This window comes from Diplotaxodon limnothrissa, linkage group LG4 (genome assembly GCF_057381915.1).
Source record: "Diplotaxodon limnothrissa isolate DT_005_m linkage group LG4, D_limnothrissa_male_GT1.1, whole genome shotgun sequence".
Classification (NCBI taxonomy): domain Eukaryota; kingdom Metazoa; phylum Chordata; class Actinopteri; order Cichliformes; family Cichlidae; genus Diplotaxodon; species Diplotaxodon limnothrissa.
This window is the reverse complement of record NC_140599.1, coordinates 27603576-27623963: the sequence shown is the minus strand read 5'-3', so window position 1 is coordinate 27623963 and position 20388 is coordinate 27603576. Positions and strand designations below refer to the sequence as shown.

The following is a 20388-nucleotide window of genomic DNA, read 5'->3' as shown; positions in this document are numbered from 1 at the left end:
ATCAGGAGATAATTGTTCAATTAAAAATAGCTGTTTTCTTAAAGTTACAGAGCACCAGACCCCAGTCAAACACTACTATTTGCGTATTAGAAATTAAGGGAACATATTAGCTATCACTAGCTTTGCTATAAATATATTGATGCTCAGTGTTGTCTGGCGTGTTAGTTTTACGCTCTACGATGACGCAGTATTACGAGCTGTCGTCCTTGGATGCTGATTGGACCCGCTGTTGACGAGGGGTGTGCCCGAGGAGAAACGAGGAAGTGGCGTTTCCCTATTGCAATAACAAAGTTGGAATGTTTAATAACAGCAGATGAGATAGAATAATCTAAAAACGAGTGTTAACCGTTACTGATAGTTAATAAAATGCCGAACTCACAGGTTCTATTCTGGTTTTAATACTGTTTTTAATACAGTGGAAAGTGGCAGTGCTCATATCAGACATGCACTTCACTTTAGATGTTTTTGTTTCATACTATAAGAGAAACATAATTTTTTAGCCTATGTTTTCTCACAAAGTCTGTATGAACTTTAAGTCTGATCTAACTTTTTAATTATCACATGTGGCCCCAAACCCTCGATAGGTATTCATGCTACGTGTGCGGGCAAATGGTTGACACCCCACTTTGATATTTATATTTGCTCCTCTGTGAGCTTTGGTTAAAGGAGCAGTCAGAGAGCAAGAAATAGTGCGCACTGAGCAAGGTCATTATATTTATTATTTTTCATATTAATGTTATTTATTTATTATGGATGTAGGGGTTGTACCGGCTGAATTTTAGTCTGCCCCACTGCTGTCGGGCTATTGTGTGGATGGAAAGAAAGCTGTGCTTATAGGGGGAGGAGGAGGTGAGGGCGAATCGAGCTGATAAGAGAAGTGGCTTATGGCTGGCTGGCTGCTGCTCGTAACCCATATATTTTGTTTTTATCGGTAACAAGAGGTTTTGTGGTTCGTGGTACAGGTCAAAATACATCAAACCACCGGAGCTACCGAGAGGACGGTAGCATGATAATCGTGGAGAGGGCCCGTATCTGCATTTTACTGCGCCTACACCGAATCCATTGAGTCGGTTACCAGCGTCCGACATGGGGAAGGAGGTAAATGGTGTTTCGCGGAGCCGGTTTGAGGTGAGTTAATTATTTCCATTAACTGACAGTCACTGAGACACATTAAAAATAGCCGATATAACCGCTACGATCCGGGCCTGCGTGTTGACTGTTGCTATAATTATTATAAAACTGCGCTTATGGGGAGGCTATTGATGCAGCTTCCGCAGTCAGTATTTGGGATTAGGTCAAACACTGTTGTGTTGTTCAAGCAACATATAGGCTGTCGAGGCCTGGCGTGGAGAGGACGCACGTTAGTGTTTTCCACTAAAGCCGACGTGCTGCTCGCAGCCACTTTCAAGGCATTTTGAGTGCTCTTTAAACGTTGTCCTCGTTTCCCTTTGCGCCGTCAAAACAAAGACAATGAGGCTACAGAGAGCACGCCGAGGAAAGCTTCGACACACGTCAACATAATGAGCAGAAGTGGAGGATTTAGTGGTTTCACTTTGAAAAGAAGCTGCTTAAAATTATCCTCATATGCAGGATTGTTATGTTCCCCCCTTCTCTCTTTTGAGACCTCGTTATGTATGCTATATCTATAGCCGCTGCGGCGGTGGTGGCCTCAGTCTGCTACCTGCACCCGGTGTTAGCACAAAATATCTGAAAATAGTGCCGAGCTATTACAGTGTAACACACATCATAACCTACACTCGTCTCAAAAGGCCCATATGTACGCTGTCTACCTACAGTGTCGTTGTTGGGGTTTTTTTTCCCCCAATGCAAGGCTATTACCATAAACTTTGTGTCGCAGCCGCGCAAGCGTAGCTCAATATTTTGGTGCGAACTTATATACAAACAAATGTATCCGGCCACTGACATTGGCCTGTATAGCCCGAGCATTTGATGTTGTTTAATCCCCAGTTAGCGTGGGATTTGTGTGTGTGGTTTTATTTATTTTTAACGGTGAACAGCTGACGACTCAGGCCGTTACCTTCTGGCCCGACAGCTGCGGCGGAGCTGCTGTTTAAAGGTATCTGGATTTAGGAGAGGGGAGAAACGGAAATGGCGATGTTTTGCCTTCAAGATAAAAGTTTCTATTTTTCAAACATTCTGTAGTTAAGGTTTTGTGTTTTGTTGTTGTTTTGTGTAGTTCACAAATTTATGTACTTGTTTGTTTGTTTTTAACTTGAAGACATTTGATCTATTATAGCACCAATTCACAGCAACAGTTGCCTCAGGACACTTTTATATTGTAAGGTAAAGATCTTCAAATTTTTTAAGAAACCCCAACGATAATATGACCACCAATGAGGGAGCACTTGGCAACAGTGGGAAGGAAACACTGAATTTTAACGGGAAATAAACCTCTGGCAGAACCATGCTCGTGGAGGGACAGCCATCCACTGTGACCAGTTGTGGGAGCAGAGAGAGATGGCAGAAAAGGCAAACTATGGGAGATAAGCTGAATTTAATAATTGCCAACATGCAGTTGTGGTGTATGGACACATGGAGGGTGAAAAGAAATGAGTGAAGAGGAAATGGTCAGTGCATCATGGGAAGCCACCCAGCAGCCTAAGCCTGTTGCAGGAGCTGGATAGTTGAAGGCTCTGCTTCCTATTCTACTTTTAAAAACTCCAGGAAACACAAGTAAGCCTGCTGTCTAAGAACAAAATGCTACATAAGCATAACAATGTACTATGAAGGCTTTAAGATATGACTGGGCCTAATTATTTTACATTTTGTGTGTGTGTGTGTGTGTGTGTGTGTGTGTATATATATACATACATACATACATACATACATCTGATTACGTACATCTGATTTTTAGGAAGTAAAAAAAATAAAAAATCTGGGTATCGACATATCAGCCAGCAGTATGAAAATGGATGTTTTCATTGCTTATTAACTTTTAAGCAGTCTATTCAAAACACTAGATAATAACTTAAAGTGAAGATGCCGCTGGACTTTGCACCAGCAAATGATTAGCCGTGATCTGATCCGTTGGGGGCATCAGCTACTACTGTTCCATCAGATCCCATTGAACATACAAGTTGTACTTGGGTGTTTCAAGGAACCAATGCCAATCCTGACAATATTAGATGCTGAGTGACAAACTGAGTCCAAAGTTAGATGTTTGCCATCCAGAAGACTGCAGTTTGTGTCCTGTTTGTTCTTACCCACTATGTGAAGGGGTCCACTAAGACAAGCTAAGATAAGATGTGATGTAAATATTAAGTCAGGATTTGGGGAAATTCTTCAGTTACAACAGTTAAAAAACTAAAGTCAATGTAACAGAAATAGGAATATGTATCTAAAATAAACCTGGTATCTTGATAAGGTAAAGACTAATCTGAAATATAAATGCATATGTTAAAGAAAAATAAGTATAGTTTTAAATATTTACAAAATACTTATAAATAGAATATATAACAAGTAAAATATTTTCAGATCAACAACCATTTATATGTGGCAAGCATGATGTGTCATATTTGTTCCTATAACCTCATGCCATTGCCAAAGGACACTTAATGTATCTCTGTGAGACTCTAGCTGTTGACATATCTGCAGTCTTTGACCCCTTGGGAATGGGGAAGGGCTGGGATTCTGCAAAAAGGATCGAAACTGTTCTAAACAATGAAGCTGCTCAGCTGGACAAACTATGTGAAGCTTTGTAAATTACAGCTGTTGTTTTTTGTTTTTGACTTTTTTAAGTGGTTTGTGGTGGTGCAACATTTAGCACTGTCATCTCAAAGTGAGAAGGCCCTGGGTTCTGTGTGGAATTTGCTCGTTTGCCCCCGTGGCTCACAGATACTGCAGGTCAGAGAAATGGAAGTTGGGTTAATTGGTCATTCTAAATTGGCGATAGGAGTGTGGTCACACCGTGGCAGGGATCGACAGCGTCTGCTACTGTCAGTTGATGATATTGGCCAAGTAATCTATCAGTTGGGCTTAACTTGTGATATGAGCTAAACAAAGCCTTTGTTGTTCACTAACCTAGGATTATAATTCCAAGCAAATTTAACAAATGGTATGCTCAGTAGCTTTTAGGTTTTGGTGGTTAGTTATAAGAAGCTTGAAACCAAATATGCTGGCTGGTAAGTCATCAAAAATGCAGTCTGCCAGTGAGTGTTTTATTTTGAAAGGCAGGGAAGGAAGTTGTGTTAAATACACAGCTCTGCTGCAAGCACTGAGCTGTTGCACTTTTATTCTGTTAACAAAAGACCACCCAACAGACTGGAAAAATAGATACTTAAATGGCCACTCATTGTATTCACTAATTAGAAAGAGTATGTAAACAACTATTTTGGAGGTTTAAACTGGTTTAAATTTCTGACCTTAAACAGGTTCCTTGACTTCACCATATTTAGTTGTGCCTAATTCAATCAGTGCATGTATGCAATAATAACCTAAAACTCAAATATAAGCCCCTCCTATCGATTAAACGACCAGGATTTAATTATTTATTACCAGGAAGGAATATTTACACATTTCCTAAAAATAAAATTACCCTTTGCCTCTGCAGTGGTTTACTACAAACTACAGAACACCCAGCTTGTTTTGTTTTTTGTTTGTTTGTTTGTTTTAACCCCCTGCATTACTGTTTATAACTGAGCAGTGGCCAAAACATAATGGTCACATTCATACTGCATCATTTTATGGTAGATTACAAAAGGGTACTGTGTATGGCTGTTGACCACGGACATCTGCTTCTTTTGAAACGGCCCTGGATTATTTGGCCAGAAAGCAACGCTCTGGAAGGCGTGCTGTCAGAGTCAATTTGCCCCAAATCCAAACAGAAAATGTCTGTCCCTTCTTACTCCCTCAAAATTTTACACGTCTGCGCTGGCAGGCAGCCCCCGCATACAGCTGTGTGAGTGTGTGTGTGTGCAGCTTGAGAAAGAGTTTGTTTTTATCAGAAAGACATAGAACAGCTTTGACCCCAAGATGCCTTATTTGTGTGTGCGCGTTTGTGTGCTTCGTAAAGATCCAGGCCTCAATTTCAACTGGCAGACGTGACAGTCTGTTTTTGTGAGTTGATGAATGGGTTTATGTGCACGTCCCTCAAAATCTGACGCTATTGTGTGGCTTCAGGATACACACCAATAATCAAAATAGAACTCTGTTGGGACCTTTAAATCATTCCCTTTGTTAAAACGGGGTAAATAAATCTTTCTTTTTGGAATTGGTGGTATTTGTTTCTATCAAGTAGTGCAAATAAGAATTGACAAACACCTTGTTGATCTTGTCATAAATCTTTTACCTCATGTAATTAACATGTGCCTTCTGCCACTTTTTATTTACAAGCCAGATCCGCCCCTGGTATAAACGTTTTGTTTTCTGAATGTTTGGAGAAAAATGGATTGAGCCAGATGTTACTTCATTCATCCTGTTGTGATTGAGTACGTGTTTCCAAGGACCATTGTCTCAACATCTTGCATTCAGTGATTTAGCACAGTATCATTTCCCACAAATTATGGGAACCCTAAATTCCTCAGTAAGAAGGGTGTGTGTAGCTGGGACTCAATAAATGCAAATTTATTGTCTCTTTGTTTACTGTGACTTTTTTTCTCTGAATTGGAGTCAAATTTGTGCTCACACAGCATGCAGTTATTTGTGTGGAAACCCATTTAGCTGTTTGCTGAAGCTCGAATTATTTGTCTTAGAGTCACAAAAATATATGGTACTGTAACCAATTCCAGTTTAAAGTTTCAGTACTTACTGTTTTGAACACTGGGTCTTACTCAGTAGCACGTGTACTAAGACGGATATGCATGCAGGAAAGATAAGATGAAAGCATAGGCCATCACAGCCTTGTAGTTGACAGTACAAAGTCCCACCTCGCTGTGGCCTGTGTTAGTTTATCTTCTGTCACCCTTTGTGTTTTCTGGGAATTGACATTGAATCCATCTCAGCTGATGAGATTATGATCTTTTATCCTTGCTTATGTGTTGGGGCCGTCCTTGAGTGAGGAGAGGGGATGAAAGGGGCCCCAGTCACTTTGTGATAGCCTCCAGGACTGATATTATCTTCTCCACCCTTTTAGATGTTCACAAATAGTGACGAGGCAGTCATCAATAAGAAGTTACCTAAAGAGCTGTTGCTAAGGTGAGTGACGTTTTGATGCACTTTAACTTACTTGCAGTTTTTTTTGTTTTTTTTTTATTGTTTGTTTTTTGAGGAAAGCAAAATTTGCATGTTGAAATTTCCACAGTCACATTCATGACTTTACTACGGCACAAAATCATACTCAAAGGCAGCACCTCCATCCTCTGTGTGTTACCCTAACACACGCAAATATTGTGTGTCTCACAATCATATCGTTTATGTTCACTTGCCCTTTTTAAACAAAGATTCCAAACACTAGGATGCCAATTTCTCTTGGCTCTACACACCCACTGCTCAACCAGTGCTAAAAGCATAATTACAAACAGGTGCTCGTGGTTATAAAACTTTTAAATTGATTTGAGAGAAAAAAAAGGGGGGGGGGGTGCTCACAAGCCTCTTAGCAAACAGCAAATGAAGGCCATAACTCAAACCTCGGCCTTGCCAGCCAAGCTGTCTGTGTTGCGGCTGCTGACTCTGTGCTGCTTGGCCTGGTGCAGTGCTGTGATTTGTGAGGCTGGCAGACTGCTGCAACTCACTGCATCCCTGCTTCAACCCCAATTCAGTTTTTTGCTGCATTGTAGGATCCTCTAATCGGTATCCAACTATATTCCTTAGAAAGAAATGCTTTCCCCGTCAGGACCTCACTTTAAGAAAACATATCTGTTCTGCAAGCAGGGAAATGTATTTTGATGACAGTAAAAGCAATATTAGCTGATTTAGTCAACACCACTCTGCTGTTAGGGGAAGCACACACAGGGTTGCGTTGAGGGCAGTAAAGAGGAAGCTTCTGGCAGCGGGGATCATGGTCTCTAAACCGTCCCTGTCTGTCTTCTAGAATCTTCTCCTTTCTGGATGTGGTGACACTCTGTCGCTGTGCCCAGGTCTCACGGGTGAGTCTGTGTTCACAAGGTGTGCGTGTGTGTGGTTTCAGTTATAGTATGTGTTCTGCGTGTGCATGCTAAATAACTCAGAATTTCTGTCCACTCCCCTCCGCTCCCTGCTTTTAGTCCTGGAATGTTCTGGCCTTGGATGGCAGCAACTGGCAACGAATCGACCTCTTTGACTTTCAGAGGGACATTGAAGTTGGTTCATTTCATTATATCTTATTACTAACAGATGCGATCATAAATGTTTGCAACTCCAAATATTAAAAACGAAATCATGCTTCAAATTTGACCCATCTGCCCTTCATGGTAGTCTTCTTACACAGAACTGTGCCCCTTAAAGTGCAGTTGCTATGTTTTTTGGGCCCCGCCTGGAAGTTCCACTTTTATCACCTTCACTGGATCTTCAGCTTGCAGTTTGTTTGGATCTCCTTGGGTGTATCAATAACCATCTATGGCCCTAGGTTTGAGCCTATCCCAGTATCAACATAGTTTTAATTGTGAAGAAGATGATGAAGTCAGAGACTAATTTGATGAGCAGGATGGTTTGTGGGTGAAAACTGTTTGGGTATGGTGTAAAACTGCATTTTTAGTACCACAGTTTAGGTTATTTCAGTCATATGTCCTCCATAGAACAGCTCTGGGGAATAGTAGAACTCCACTTTGACAGTCTAACCCTGCAAGATGAATTCTCAACCCCATCAATGTGTAAAAAATAATAAATAAATAATGACCAGTATGCTCCTGGTTGTACTCCCCTTATAAGCAGCCATGGTCTGTGAGTCACAGAACAATTTCTAACCACCAGAACACATTAATGCTGTGTCAGTTTTGAGATCCACAGAGAAATCGCAGATATGCGGTTTATGCGAACGTGACCTGCGATGAACTCTAAGAGACCAATGTAAAAATGGCTGGGAGGCTTTCTAGTGCAAGAGGAGTTGATCTTGAAGAGTAAATGAGCCAAATGTAAACCATGTGTGTCATCTTTGTTTGTTTTAGGTGGAGTCTGTGAACTTTATGATCGCAGCTTATATGTCACTTTATACTCGGTACTTTAAAGGTGCTGTAGAAACAAATACAGCAGAAAGAGTATGTTTCTTTTTGTTGCAGGGTCGAGTGGTGGAGAATATTTCAAAGCGATGTGGGGGATTCCTTAGGAAGCTGAGCCTGCGGGGTTGCCTGGGTGTGGGTGACAGTGCCCTGAGGTGAGTTTAGTGAGGACCTCGCCTAATTGAAATTCTCATACTAGTTCAGACCCTGAGGGGAGATAATGAGAGAAGTGCAGAATGACTGATATCACACAAATGTTTCTTTTTCTCTTTCTCTCTCTCTCTCTCTTTAGGACTTTCTCACAGAACTGCAGGAACATTGAGGTGCTTAATCTGAACGGTTGCACCAAGATCACAGACAGGTATAGTAACAGTCCATGCAGCAGTGCGGTTAATGTATCTAACATATCATAATACACTTTTTATCACTGTATTGTTCTTCTGCAGCACGTGTAATAGCCTCAGTAAGTTTTGTCCAAAGCTAAAGCACCTGGACCTCGCCTCGTGTACCTCCATCACCAACCTTTCACTCAAAGCGCTCAGGTATGGCCAGTTGTTATTTTGATATGCTGTTTTCCCACTAATTTTAAAGCACATATATCAAAGTGAACCTGTTATGTCTGTTCTTTTTTGTCCCTCTCAAACATAATGTTACAGTGGTGAATACCTTCTATTAAACATGACCATTTAGCTGAGTTCCAGAATAAATATATGAAGCCGGAAATTAGCTTAATAAGTCCCTTCAATCCTATGTACTACTTGTTGGCTGTGATTCATTTTTTCTTTTTAAACCTACACAAGTCACAGAAGAGATACGAATAATGTGAGAAGATTTCAATTTTGTTATGCATTTAACATTTCCCCTAATTGTCATTGCACCTTTCATTCTTTGCAAGTTTCCGCTGCTCACCCTTTTCTTTGTTCTATTCTCAGTGAGGGTTGTCCTTTGCTGGAGCAGCTGAACATTTCCTGGTGTGATCAAGTCACGAAGGATGGCATCCAGGCCCTGGTGCGCTCCTGCCCTGGTCTCAAATGTCTTTTCCTCAAGGGCTGCACCCAGGTACACACGTGATTATGTTATAATAAGTTGCTGGCAATTTCATTATGTGTAACATTTTATTGAACACATTGGGGAGACCGTGGCTCAGGGGGTTGGGAATCGCATCTGTAACCGGAAGGTCACCGGTTCGATCCCTGGGCTCTCTGTCCTGGTCGTTGTGTCCTTGGGCAAGACACTTTACCCTACTTGCCTACTGGTGATGGCCAGAGGGGCCGATGGCGCGATATGGCAGCCTCGCTTCTGTCAGTCTGCCCCAGGGCAGCTGTGGCTACAACTGTAGCTGCCTCCACCAGTGTATGAATGTGAGAGTGAATGAATAGTGGTATTGTAAAGCGCTTTGGGTGCCTTGAAAAGCGCTATATAAATCCAATGCATTATTATTATAAAACTTTTTTTATAAGTCAAAGTAGTGACTTCTTAGGTGCTCTGTTTTCTATCAGTCAACACTGTAGTGAATAGGGTCCACTTTAATCTTAGACTTTTTGTCATCTTCCCTTTCACTAGTTCTTCTTATTTATTGCAAGAAAAAGTGGCAGCTGCACACATAAAAGAAAAATTTTCCCATGCAACAAAGCATACCATCAGGGACAGACATTGGATTAAAAAAAAAAACAACAAAAAACCCAATAAATAAATAAAAAGAACAGTCTGCGCTGATTTAGTCTTTTTCTCTTATGAAATTCCTTATTGAGATATCAGTTTTCTTTCCCAATGCTTCCCAATCTTTTCCACAGCTAGAAGACGAGGCCCTAAAGCATATCGGAGCTCACTGTCCGGAATTGGTCACATTGAACTTGCAGACATGCTCAGTAAGTACATTTAACAAGAATAGAAGAAACACAGAACACGGACATCCAGACCCTAAAGCCTGCTCACACAATCCAGTTAGTCCCCTCTGCATCTCTTTCTCGTCTCATATCTCGTCTTTGATTTTTGTCATCGTTTCACTATAGCTTTCTTTTTGTTTTCTTTTTCTAAGCAAGCTTTCTTTTACCTGTTCTTAACATGTATATTATGAGTTTTCTAAAACACCACATACCAATATAATAAAAAAACTAAAATGTGTTACTTTTAATCATTTTACAACAATATCGACAGTAGTAGAAAGACACCATATCAATTGTTAAAACTAATTTTTTAAAATGTATGCTCTTTATGAATTTGATTAAATATTTCTTGACGGTTGTGGTGGGTAAATGCTCAAATGGAAAAGAGGGTAATTAAAAATAAAAACAGAACTAGGTTAAATACAAACTGTTTGTATTTAACCTAGTAAATAAAGAGCATCCCAAAGAAAGTGATGCTTTCATATTAATATGAAGTTGACACTTTGATATTATTCTGCTTTTCGTTATAGTTTGTATAACTGATTTTGGACACAGGGTTGTACACTGTTTGCTTTTGCACATCTACCAGAGAGCACAACACAGAGAAGTTTTGCCTGGCATGTTTTTACATTTCACAGTGGATGTTGATTTGATTCACTTCCCTCATACACAAACACGTACTGTGTCTTTCTGTGAGCAGCAGATCACAGATGAGGGGCTCATCACAATTTGCCGGGGTTGTCACCGCCTGCAGTCTCTGTGTGTGTCAGGTTGTGGCAACATCACAGATGCCATCTTGCATGCTCTGGGACAGAACTGCCCCCGCCTCAGGTGACGTCACACACCTACACATCAAACTTTGTTCTGAGTTTTGCGAGAAACTGCAAAATATTTAATTTGTTTTACATAAAAATCCAACTAATCTTTGTTTCAAGAGTGTTTGTCCTGGCTGCCTGATGTTCGGGAGACTGTTCATACGCTTTCAAATTCCAAAAAGAAAGACCTGAATTCTCATTTTAAGCTTAAAGATTGCAGGATTGAGGTAATGGAATGGAAATAAAAGATATTACACTGACCCGTCTGCAGTACAGATATCTTGAGGCCTGTGACTGTAGAGCCAGTTACCTTTTTAAGTGTGAAAGAACTCAAAATTTTGGACTCTAAGTGATCCTTCAACTGTATAACTCTTCATTGTGTTCCTCCTTTTAGAATATTAGAAGTGGCTCGCTGCTCTCAGCTTACAGACGTGGGCTTCACTACATTAGCAAGGGTGAGTGTGGTGTCTGCCTCTTGGTTGCATTGCAGATAAATGGCAAGCAGAACTTTGGATCCAACAAAATCCTTTAAAATGCATAAATCCATAGTGATTATGCAATCTCTTTTCTTCTCTGTTATTTCTCTCTATAGAATTGTCACGAGCTTGAGAAGATGGATTTAGAAGAATGTGTGCAGGTAAATAAACAATATGGTATATAATGGTTGAACTGTTTTCTCCTTTTCTTCGCTTAAGAGAATTTTGTTTCTTTCACTTTTGCATCAGATCACAGATGGAACACTCATCCAGTTATCTATCCACTGCCCCCGTTTGCAAGTCCTGGTAAGTGTGTGCTTGCCACTCAAACATATTTTGCTCCTGCAGCATTTTCAAGCATAATGTCATGGCTGTTTTCATAGACAGTTTAGTAATAGAGCATCTGTATTGGTACCACAATGTTCCTGCAGAGTCTGTCCCACTGTGAGCTGATTACTGATGATGGCATCAGACACCTCGGCAGCGGCCCCTGTGCTCACGACCGTCTGGAGGTGATAGAGCTGGACAACTGCCCCCTGATCACAGATGCCTCACTGGAGCACCTGAAGAGTTGCCATAGTCTGGATCGCATCGAGCTCTATGACTGCCAGCAGATCACTCGCGCCGGTATTAAGAGACTAAGGGTGAGTTGTGTGGGCTGCGAGTAATGAGCACTGCTGGTGTTCAGTTGCAGAATGTATGGTAAACACAAATTGTACTGCTGATGTAAATGTATTCAATTTCTTTTTGACTGAATAAATCTTACCACACTTGTGAAAAACACAATTTTCATAGGACTGTAAGCAGCCCTGTGGGGAAAAAACCCTAAATACATCCTTACTGCTTCTTCTTGATTAAGTAGCAGCCGGGTGTTGCGAGTCAAATGCACTTGTTTAACTGATCATCAGCAAATGTGACCCCCACTATGAAAGCAGATGTTTCATAGTAGAGTTCGTAGTGATGTTTCATGGTATTTCCAGGAGTGGACGTTCCAGTCAATTTTCACTAAGATGACACAATGCAAAGAAAACCCAAGCACTAGATTTCAGACACTGCAGGTCTCAGTAAGCATTTTCAATGTTCATGACAGGACAATTGGGCAGAAATAAAAAACACTAAACAGACATGGCTTGTTTGGAAGGTTTGCCAGTAGAAAGCCTTTTCTCTCTAAAAATAGGCAGCATGGCTTAGGTTTGCAGATTTGCGTCTGAATAAATCACAAGGCATCTGGAAGAATTTCAGATAAGATCAGCGTGAGCATGTATGGTGGAAACAAAGTACTGCATATTAGCAGTATGTAACTTTTAAACATTTTGCAGCCACAGGATCTGGACACCTTGCAACCATTGAGTTGACCATGAACTCCTCTGTATACCAACATATTCTAGAGTCAAATGTGAGGCCATCTGTCCAAAAGCTAACTCTGAGCTGAAACTGGGTCATGCAGCAGGACAATGATCCCAAGCACAGCAGCATGTCTACAACAAAATGACTGAAAAAGAAAAGAATCATGGTGTTGCAAAGGCACAGCCAAAGTCCAGACGTAAACCTGACTGAAATGCTGTGGCCGTACTTTAAGCGAGCTGTGCATAAAAAAGGCAGTGTTGTAAAGAAGGGTGCGACATTCCTCCTCCAACATTCCTCCTCAGCAATGTTAGAGATGAATAAAGTCATCTTGAAAACAACTGATTCAGTTTATTGCTGCTAAAGACGATTCAACAATTTATTGAATCATGGGATGGGTGTGTAGTTTTTTTTGTTTTTTTTTACAGGATTTTTTTTTGTAAAAAACAAACAAACAAAAAAACGTGTTTTTTTTTTTTTCACATCATTTGTTAAAATCCAAATGTCTGTCTCAGCTAGAGCAGACATTTAACTACCTAGCACAAAGTTTGTGTGATTAACCTGTGTGTTGAGTTTTGTCACTGGTGTATGCTCTACCCAGGCACCAGGCTTTGTAAAAAGCATACAGAATATTTCAAGTAGTTGTAACAAGTAAAACAGACAACTCCTGTCATGTGTAATGTATAAGGAAAAGGACAACTAAAGACAATGTCTGGACTTGATTCTCCCGACATTGTCCAGAGTTCTTGTGTGAAACCACTATGGATGTTTAGTTGTTTACCTTTGTAAACAATGCTGTGTAGCAAGAGCACAAACACTACCACAAAGGTATTGCATTCTTAGAGTTGCTTTGTCAGTCAAGCCATTTGTCCTTTTACAGAAGAATGCTGAAAATGCAAACTACTATCACTATTGATGTAGGAGGTTAGACTGGTGCTCTCTAACCTTTCCTCCTCATCAGCATGATCACGAAGTATAGATGTAATGCAGAGGGTGGAATCAGACAACACAGATTCATGCATTTTGTCCAAATGAAACTCTGTCTGAGTCATCGATCCACCCACATGAAGTGATGAATCAAAACTTAAGCTGTGAAAAACAAACTGTCTCCTTGACAGCAGTGAGTGAACACTCTGTCCAGATCAAGTCAGACTTCACTGAATCCTATGTTAGTCTTTGAATGAAAATCAGACATAGCCTGACTGTGTCGACAGCAGTTTGACATCGTTTTTGATTACTGAAACAAAAATAAACTTGAGGTTTGCAGCAAAGCTATAGCTACTGGTGTACTAAATGTCCCAGAACAGCTTTCCACATATTTGTACGAGCGATTAATACATTTCCATCTGTTTCTCTCTCGTTTATGTTTTTTTACTACAGACTCATCTGCCTAACATCAAAGTGCATGCATACTTCGCTCCTGTCACTCCACCCCCCTCAGTCGGGGGCAGCCGTCAGAGGTTTTGCCGCTGCTGTGTCCTGCTATGATGTAAAGCGAACAGCCCCCTCTTCCCTCTCGCTGTGTCCCTCGTACATGCTCCCTGCAGCCAGTCACTTGACCCCTGACCTGCTCCCCCCCCACCACTCCTGGCCCCTTGTCACAGACTACATGCTGGTGTGTCCCCCTTTTGGAGCTGCAGAGAGAGGGAGAGAGCCAAACAACACTACAGGGTCTTGGGTAACCTTCCCCAAAACGTTCTTAAATCTTACCACTGCACACAAACAGAACATATACAATAGGCTTTAATACAAGCTCAAGTGAAGAGACACATTTACACAGATTAACTTTTGGAGGACATTCGTGGGCTGTGTTCAGTGGACACACCAGTATTACAAAGAAGTTTTATGTTTTAAAAAATGTTATCACCATTGAGGGATTTAACTCGTCATCAAATGAAGTACAACAAAAAATCCTAACGAATGAGTCCGTCTTTCAAACGGAAAACCATTACAGCTTTTTACTTATCAAGCACTTTGAGCTTTTAAACATGGCTGAAAGATCCCACTCAAACTCCCAAACACAATTCCCTTAGTGTTTAAAGGTCAACTCAACAGCTACCTCTAGACAGGAACTGCACTTGAGTACGACCAGTGTTCGCTTGGTTCTACAGGCTGTTTATTTCAAAAGAGGGGCAGCGATGTAGCCACCTAACTGCCAACATCCCCACAAGAATGCAGCAGAAACTTTGATTTTTTTAATGTTATTTTATTAAGAATACTTGCAGCTATTTGCACTTACAATAAAGCAATGATGAGACACTTTGCAAAACCGGCATCTCAAAATTGAAGACTACTAACAACTAACAACACACACACACACACATAAATAAAAAAAATCCTCAATTAACGCATACACTGCGCTTGCAGCGAATATGCCCTCACCTCTCTCTGTCTCTCTCTGTTACAATCAGAAGCTTCAATATAGTGCAGAGGAAAAATAAAAAAGAAGACAAAGTTTAATATTTTTCTAAAAATGGACAATTAAGGCTTACAAGTGGGGACTTGAGAAGATGCCAAATGTTGCATGTAACACCTCTAGTTTTTTAAAATCTCAATGTAAATATGTGAGGACTGCGGGAGTCAGAGAGTTGAAGCCAGATAAACAGCAACATGATGATATGAGACGGGGCAGAAATTACCGTCGATGAGTCTTTCTGAGGAGTCTCGAGCATGCTTGTTTACGTGCAGATGTGCGTGAGAATATGTGCTGGAGCTTTTGGAGAGTAAAAAAAAATGACCCAGTACTCGATATGGAGTGAAACAAACTGATGCTGGCATGTGAAGGCTCATGTCAACAAAAGAAGACGTTAAAAAGATACTTTTTTTTTTTTTCTTTTCTCTTTTGTCAACAAAAAAGGTCCGACCGCATTAATTCATGGTGTCAGACCAGGACAATGGAAAGAAAAAGCCAACTGAAAACAATCAAAGTAAAGCTATTTTCAGTTAGTTTGATTTCATTAAGTCAAGCTTGTTTTCGAGTCCTTGATGGTTCCAATGACGAGGAACTGGTGAACCCCACGCAGTGGCGGAAGGATGTGCTTGATGTTGGAGTGGCATCTGCGACTTCTCAACTTCTATGAGGCCTTTCAGGGGACGGAGTGATAGTGTGCTGCACCCTGCCACCTGTGACCTCCTCAGTCTGTCTGGGACCAGTGATGCTGCAGGAGGTTACAACCAGATCAGACTGGTGGAGGAAGTTGACTGAATCTTGAGCGCACAGCTCTGGCCTGCTGACAGATATGATGGAATGATTTTTGTCACAAAAGAGGGCTATAATGGACTTCAGCCCCCTCCCCTGCCCTTTAAAGTATTGGCGCCTTTTCTTATGGATTATCTTGTCCTACACTTGCACCGGCTTCATTCATTATCTCCTGTTCCCTTTTCATTTTATAAATGTGTCTTTTACTGCTTTCTCCTCTACACGATTTTCCTCTGGAGCTTTCTTTGTTTTTCTGTTTTGCTGTGGTTTGGATTCTGCCTGTTTGTGTTTGAAGTCACAAGTTCAGTGTCTCCAAGTTGAGTTTGAGCCCTCTTCCAGTCCTTAGTTTTGATCTGATGGAGTTTGTTTTTATCCAGAGTTTATTGTTAATGTCCAGAGTGTAGTCTTTGTCCAGGAGAAGTGTTCGCACCAGTGCAATTGTTTGAAATGTTAAATGTGAGTCAGATTTATTTTTTAATTTCTTTTAATCTAGGGCTAACGGTCACAATGACGTGTATGTATGACGTACGGTCTGCTTATTGAATGTTTCCATCAAGGAGAAGGACGGAAAGATTTTCTTTTCCCCCCCGTTAAGTGTGCTTTTCTCTTCTTCATTTTTATGCCTTGCCGTTCCAAATGGGATCCGTCCCATAATGCACCTATCCAAATGCTTCAATACAACAAAAACAGGAAAACTCACTGCAAAATTTTGATTACCTGCAAATGCCCCTGTGCTTTGGTTTTGATGTGCTCAGCAACAGGCATCTATCACGCAAAATGCAGAGTGATGATTCTGTTCGGTGTGTCTGCGTGCGTGCGATTTGACAGCTATGACAAGCAGGATAATACAAGCCGAGATGAATCCAGTGTAATCCAGTCTGATCTGTTTTGTTTGAATGGGGTTTATGGGGGATTAGAGAAGAACCAAGAGTCAAAATGGTGGAGTAATGTAATGCACTCTGTCACTGTGCTCTGGTTTTAAGACTGTTAACTCAAGGAAAAAGAAAGTCAGGGAATCTAGTCTGTGAGCTGGGATGTCAAATCTGCTTGTCCTCGTCGTGCACCAGTTAAGTCATAAACGCATGCCGACAACACGGACTACAACTAATAGTACTCAACTTGCTCCTGAAGGTTTTATATATGTACAAAAGAAATGACTTGTCACCTGTTTTTTATTATTATTATTATTTTTTTTTGTTTGTTTTTTTTTTTCCTTCTTTTTTCATGGTACAGAAATACACTACAGGCTCTACACAGCAAAACACCAGACTTATTTTCCCTTACAGTAACAAAACACCTTTGTGTGTGCGTGTGTCAGATCTTCCACCAGTTTACACAGAAGTCGAGCTGTTACGCTCTGGGTCCGTTTGTTTGATCCTAAACACTGGAGTAAGGTTGTGGATAAGGACAGAGGCAGAGGGCAACAGGTGAACTTACAAGTGTGTGTTCAGGGTAGATTGGCACCTGAGATATTTAAACAAAAAAAAGTTTTGACAATGACTGTAGTTAAATTACTGTAAATCTCTTTTTTTCTTTTTTTCTTTTTTTACAATTAACCGATTATAAATGAATATGTACGTATGAATAAATATATACCTATATTATTAAGAGTTGTTTGCGCCTTGTTCTCACTTTGTGGTTAATGGTGGTTTATCATCGCAGCAGTAGATGGCAGCAATGAGCCACTCTCCTCTCTGCTGCTATGATTTCAGCTCTCAGCTTATTTCAGGATCCAGTTCTGAATCAATTATTCAATAAGTAATTGACTTGCTTCAGTTAGGAAAAAAACTGGTTAAACTAGAAGCCCCAGACTGGAATATATAATTATTATTAATATAATTTTTTTTAATTCTTTTTTTTTTTTCTTTAGCTACGTGTCAAATAGAAGTAAATGTGGCTGTCGTAAAGGAAAAATACAGGTGGTATTGATTTCAATCATAATGGAAAACGTGAGCCAAAATGCACAAAAACCCTGAAACTGAAATAAAATGAATCCTCCTCTGATTTTTAAATATCTACCAATACCCCTGCACTCCTAACATGACGTGCCCTAAAGTCTCTTCCAAACATGGAAAAGCCTTACAGCAAAAAGCAAACATTTGAAATATGAACAATACTTTTTCGTGTTTAGCATAGCATTAATACATGTCTAAATTTATTTCTTGATTTCCTGTAATGTTAGTGTGACTAGAGATGAATCCAAAGACATAAGTTCTTCCTGTATGCCTTAATTAATTTGTCAGGTATTCATATATACATGTAACTCCTCAGGCTGTCTACATGGCTACAATAACATTTCTACAATATATTAAAAAAACAGTTATCTGAAGACTCAGGTCAGGCTACCAGAGCCTCAAAGTCAGTGACAGTCTTTAAAAAGGTCTGATTGTATCCTTTATTCGAGATCGAGCTTATTATAAAAGTATTTTAATCACAAATGCAGACAAGCAGTTGGGTATAGTGAAAAACATTGTCACATTGGTGACTGTGGGTTCAAATGTGAGCTCACAACATACTGCATGCAAAGTCATGCAGCTATGTTTGTTTGCACTTACATTCAGATGTCTGAGGTGGAGGAGCAGATGAACAATCTGTATCAATTTAATGCGATGGAAAGAGCTGCAGCCCTGGTCCTGTAGCTGCACCATGACGACCGCTGTCAGGACTGGGATCTGTCCTCCGCCGCATGGGACTCATTTTGTTCCTCTCATCCTCCCATTGTTTCCTCATGTGTCTAAATCAGTAAGAGATCAAATGTGTTTTCACTCCGTTTTAATGTTCATTTTTAGCCGGGGCGTGTTCTGGCACCTGGGGTATCACATGGAGGATGAAAGGTGAGTAGCTTTGAGGGGAAAATTGAAATGAGTGTGTGTGTTTCCCTCATTCAGCTCTCTCAGCTGTTCTGAGTTCAAACATTGTTGGATCAGATCACAGCTCATAGCACAACACTGCACCGAGATATTTAACTTAAGTTTATTTTTAACAGCAGACACTGCTATACACTAGAAAACTGAATGCTTTTTTGTTTTGGGTTTCTCTTTTTTTAAAACTTCCAGCAGTCACTCTGTTGTGTGCTGTTCTCTGGCTCTGAGTGAAGCAATAATGAATGTGATAACAGAGGCTTCCTCTCGTAGCCTTTCTTCTTCCTCCATTCTCTAGCACACCCCTGCCCAAAGAGTTTCTGACAGGAAACTTTGATGTCAGCCTTTGGAGAAAAAACGCTTTGCAGACAGAAGAAGAAGGAAAAAAAACTTGAATCAAATTTAGAAGTCCTTCTCCATGCCACTCTGTTAATATTAGCATTGAACTCCTTTTGAAATGCCATTATTATTTAACCCACCCTGTCTGTCACCTGTGTGTTTTATAAAGGAGAGAAGCAATAGGAACTTGTCCCAGAACGCTGATTAAACCAGGTAGGAAATGAGATTGCATTTAAAAGCAGGTAGCAATACTGATGCCACTTTAAATTAAGCTTTAATTCTGTGGGCAGCAGCTGGTAGCCACACTTTCAGTATTCACTGCTGTAGGGTGCAGGCAGAAAATGAAGAGGAATGGATGATAACAGAACAAAATTGTCTCAATATAGTTTCTCTAAAACTCCGAATAATTCTAACACAGCTCAGCCTATACTCATTGCTCTTCTTCTGAAGAGGAAGATGCCTGCTCTGATTCACTGCTTAATCAAGCAGCAGAAGGCTCTCTAGCGTCTTGTGTGTTCTTGTGGCTTCTTAATTCCTTTTTGCATGTCTATCTAATGTATAGCCTTAAAATCACAATATATTTTTAAAAGATATCCGTGTCTGTGAGTTACTGTATGTAATCACACTTACTATTTGTAACTACGCGTCTATGGCTGCACCATGGAGGCGCATAGAATTAAACAGCAGCTCTGACACACACACACACACACACACACACACACACACACACACACACACACACACACACACACACACTCTCAAGACGCAAAATCCGAGCAGCAGAATGAAGTGCTGCTCTTGCTTTTACTCCAGAACAGAGAAAATTTTAAGCTAATGTATATTTGGGTTTTGAATAAGCTTCCGCCCGTGGCCGTCAGTCTTGATTTAGACTAAATGAATCCCGGTAGAGTTGTAACAAATAAAAATGCCCCAATCATGCGCCTCAGACGCATGGAAAGGCGTGCCTCAGAATGCGCTTAAATTTAAGTCTGTGCAGCGGTGAAGGACACAGTTCGCTTTGGATTTACACCTAGCGAGTTCCTCCAGAACACAAGCTGATGACGATTTGGATATGATTTTATTTCGCTGACATTCTCATATTCACACAGCGACATTTTTTGCTGATTTGAGCCGTATTTGCACCTGGAGGACGGAGGAATTGTGCCACATTGGAGCTTTCCGGTGCGCGTCAGCGGGCGACACAAAAGACTACCCACACGCAAGGTTCAGCCGTTTCCTGAATACCCATCCTCACGTGGCATAAATGAGATATTAACAGCTGGTGAATTTATAACCTGTTCTCACAGATCATAATAAACCCAGAAACGTGTTTTGTGGAGTCGGTGGCCCTGAGGCGCGCACAAATCCCTCTGATGTG

At 40.6% G+C, this 20388-nt stretch overlaps 1 protein-coding gene across 1 annotated transcript; it reads left to right on the top strand.

The window, feature by feature from the left end:
- The first annotated feature begins 647 nt into the window (after positions 1-647).
- On the top strand, positions 648-17383 carry fbxl20 (F-box and leucine-rich repeat protein 20). The gene is made up of 16 exons (XM_085351788.1): positions 648-705; positions 963-1128; positions 6092-6153; positions 6989-7043; positions 7161-7235; positions 8151-8245; positions 8383-8451; positions 8537-8632; positions 9023-9149; positions 9884-9958; positions 10677-10807; positions 11186-11246; positions 11384-11428; positions 11517-11573; positions 11699-11911; positions 13992-17383. The coding sequence occupies exons 2-16, from the start codon at positions 1087-1089 to the stop codon at positions 14097-14099; spliced, it is 1311 nt and encodes a 436-aa protein (XP_085207914.1). The 5' UTR covers positions 648-705; positions 963-1086; the 3' UTR covers positions 14100-17383.
- The last annotated feature ends 3005 nt before the right edge of the window (positions 17384-20388 follow it).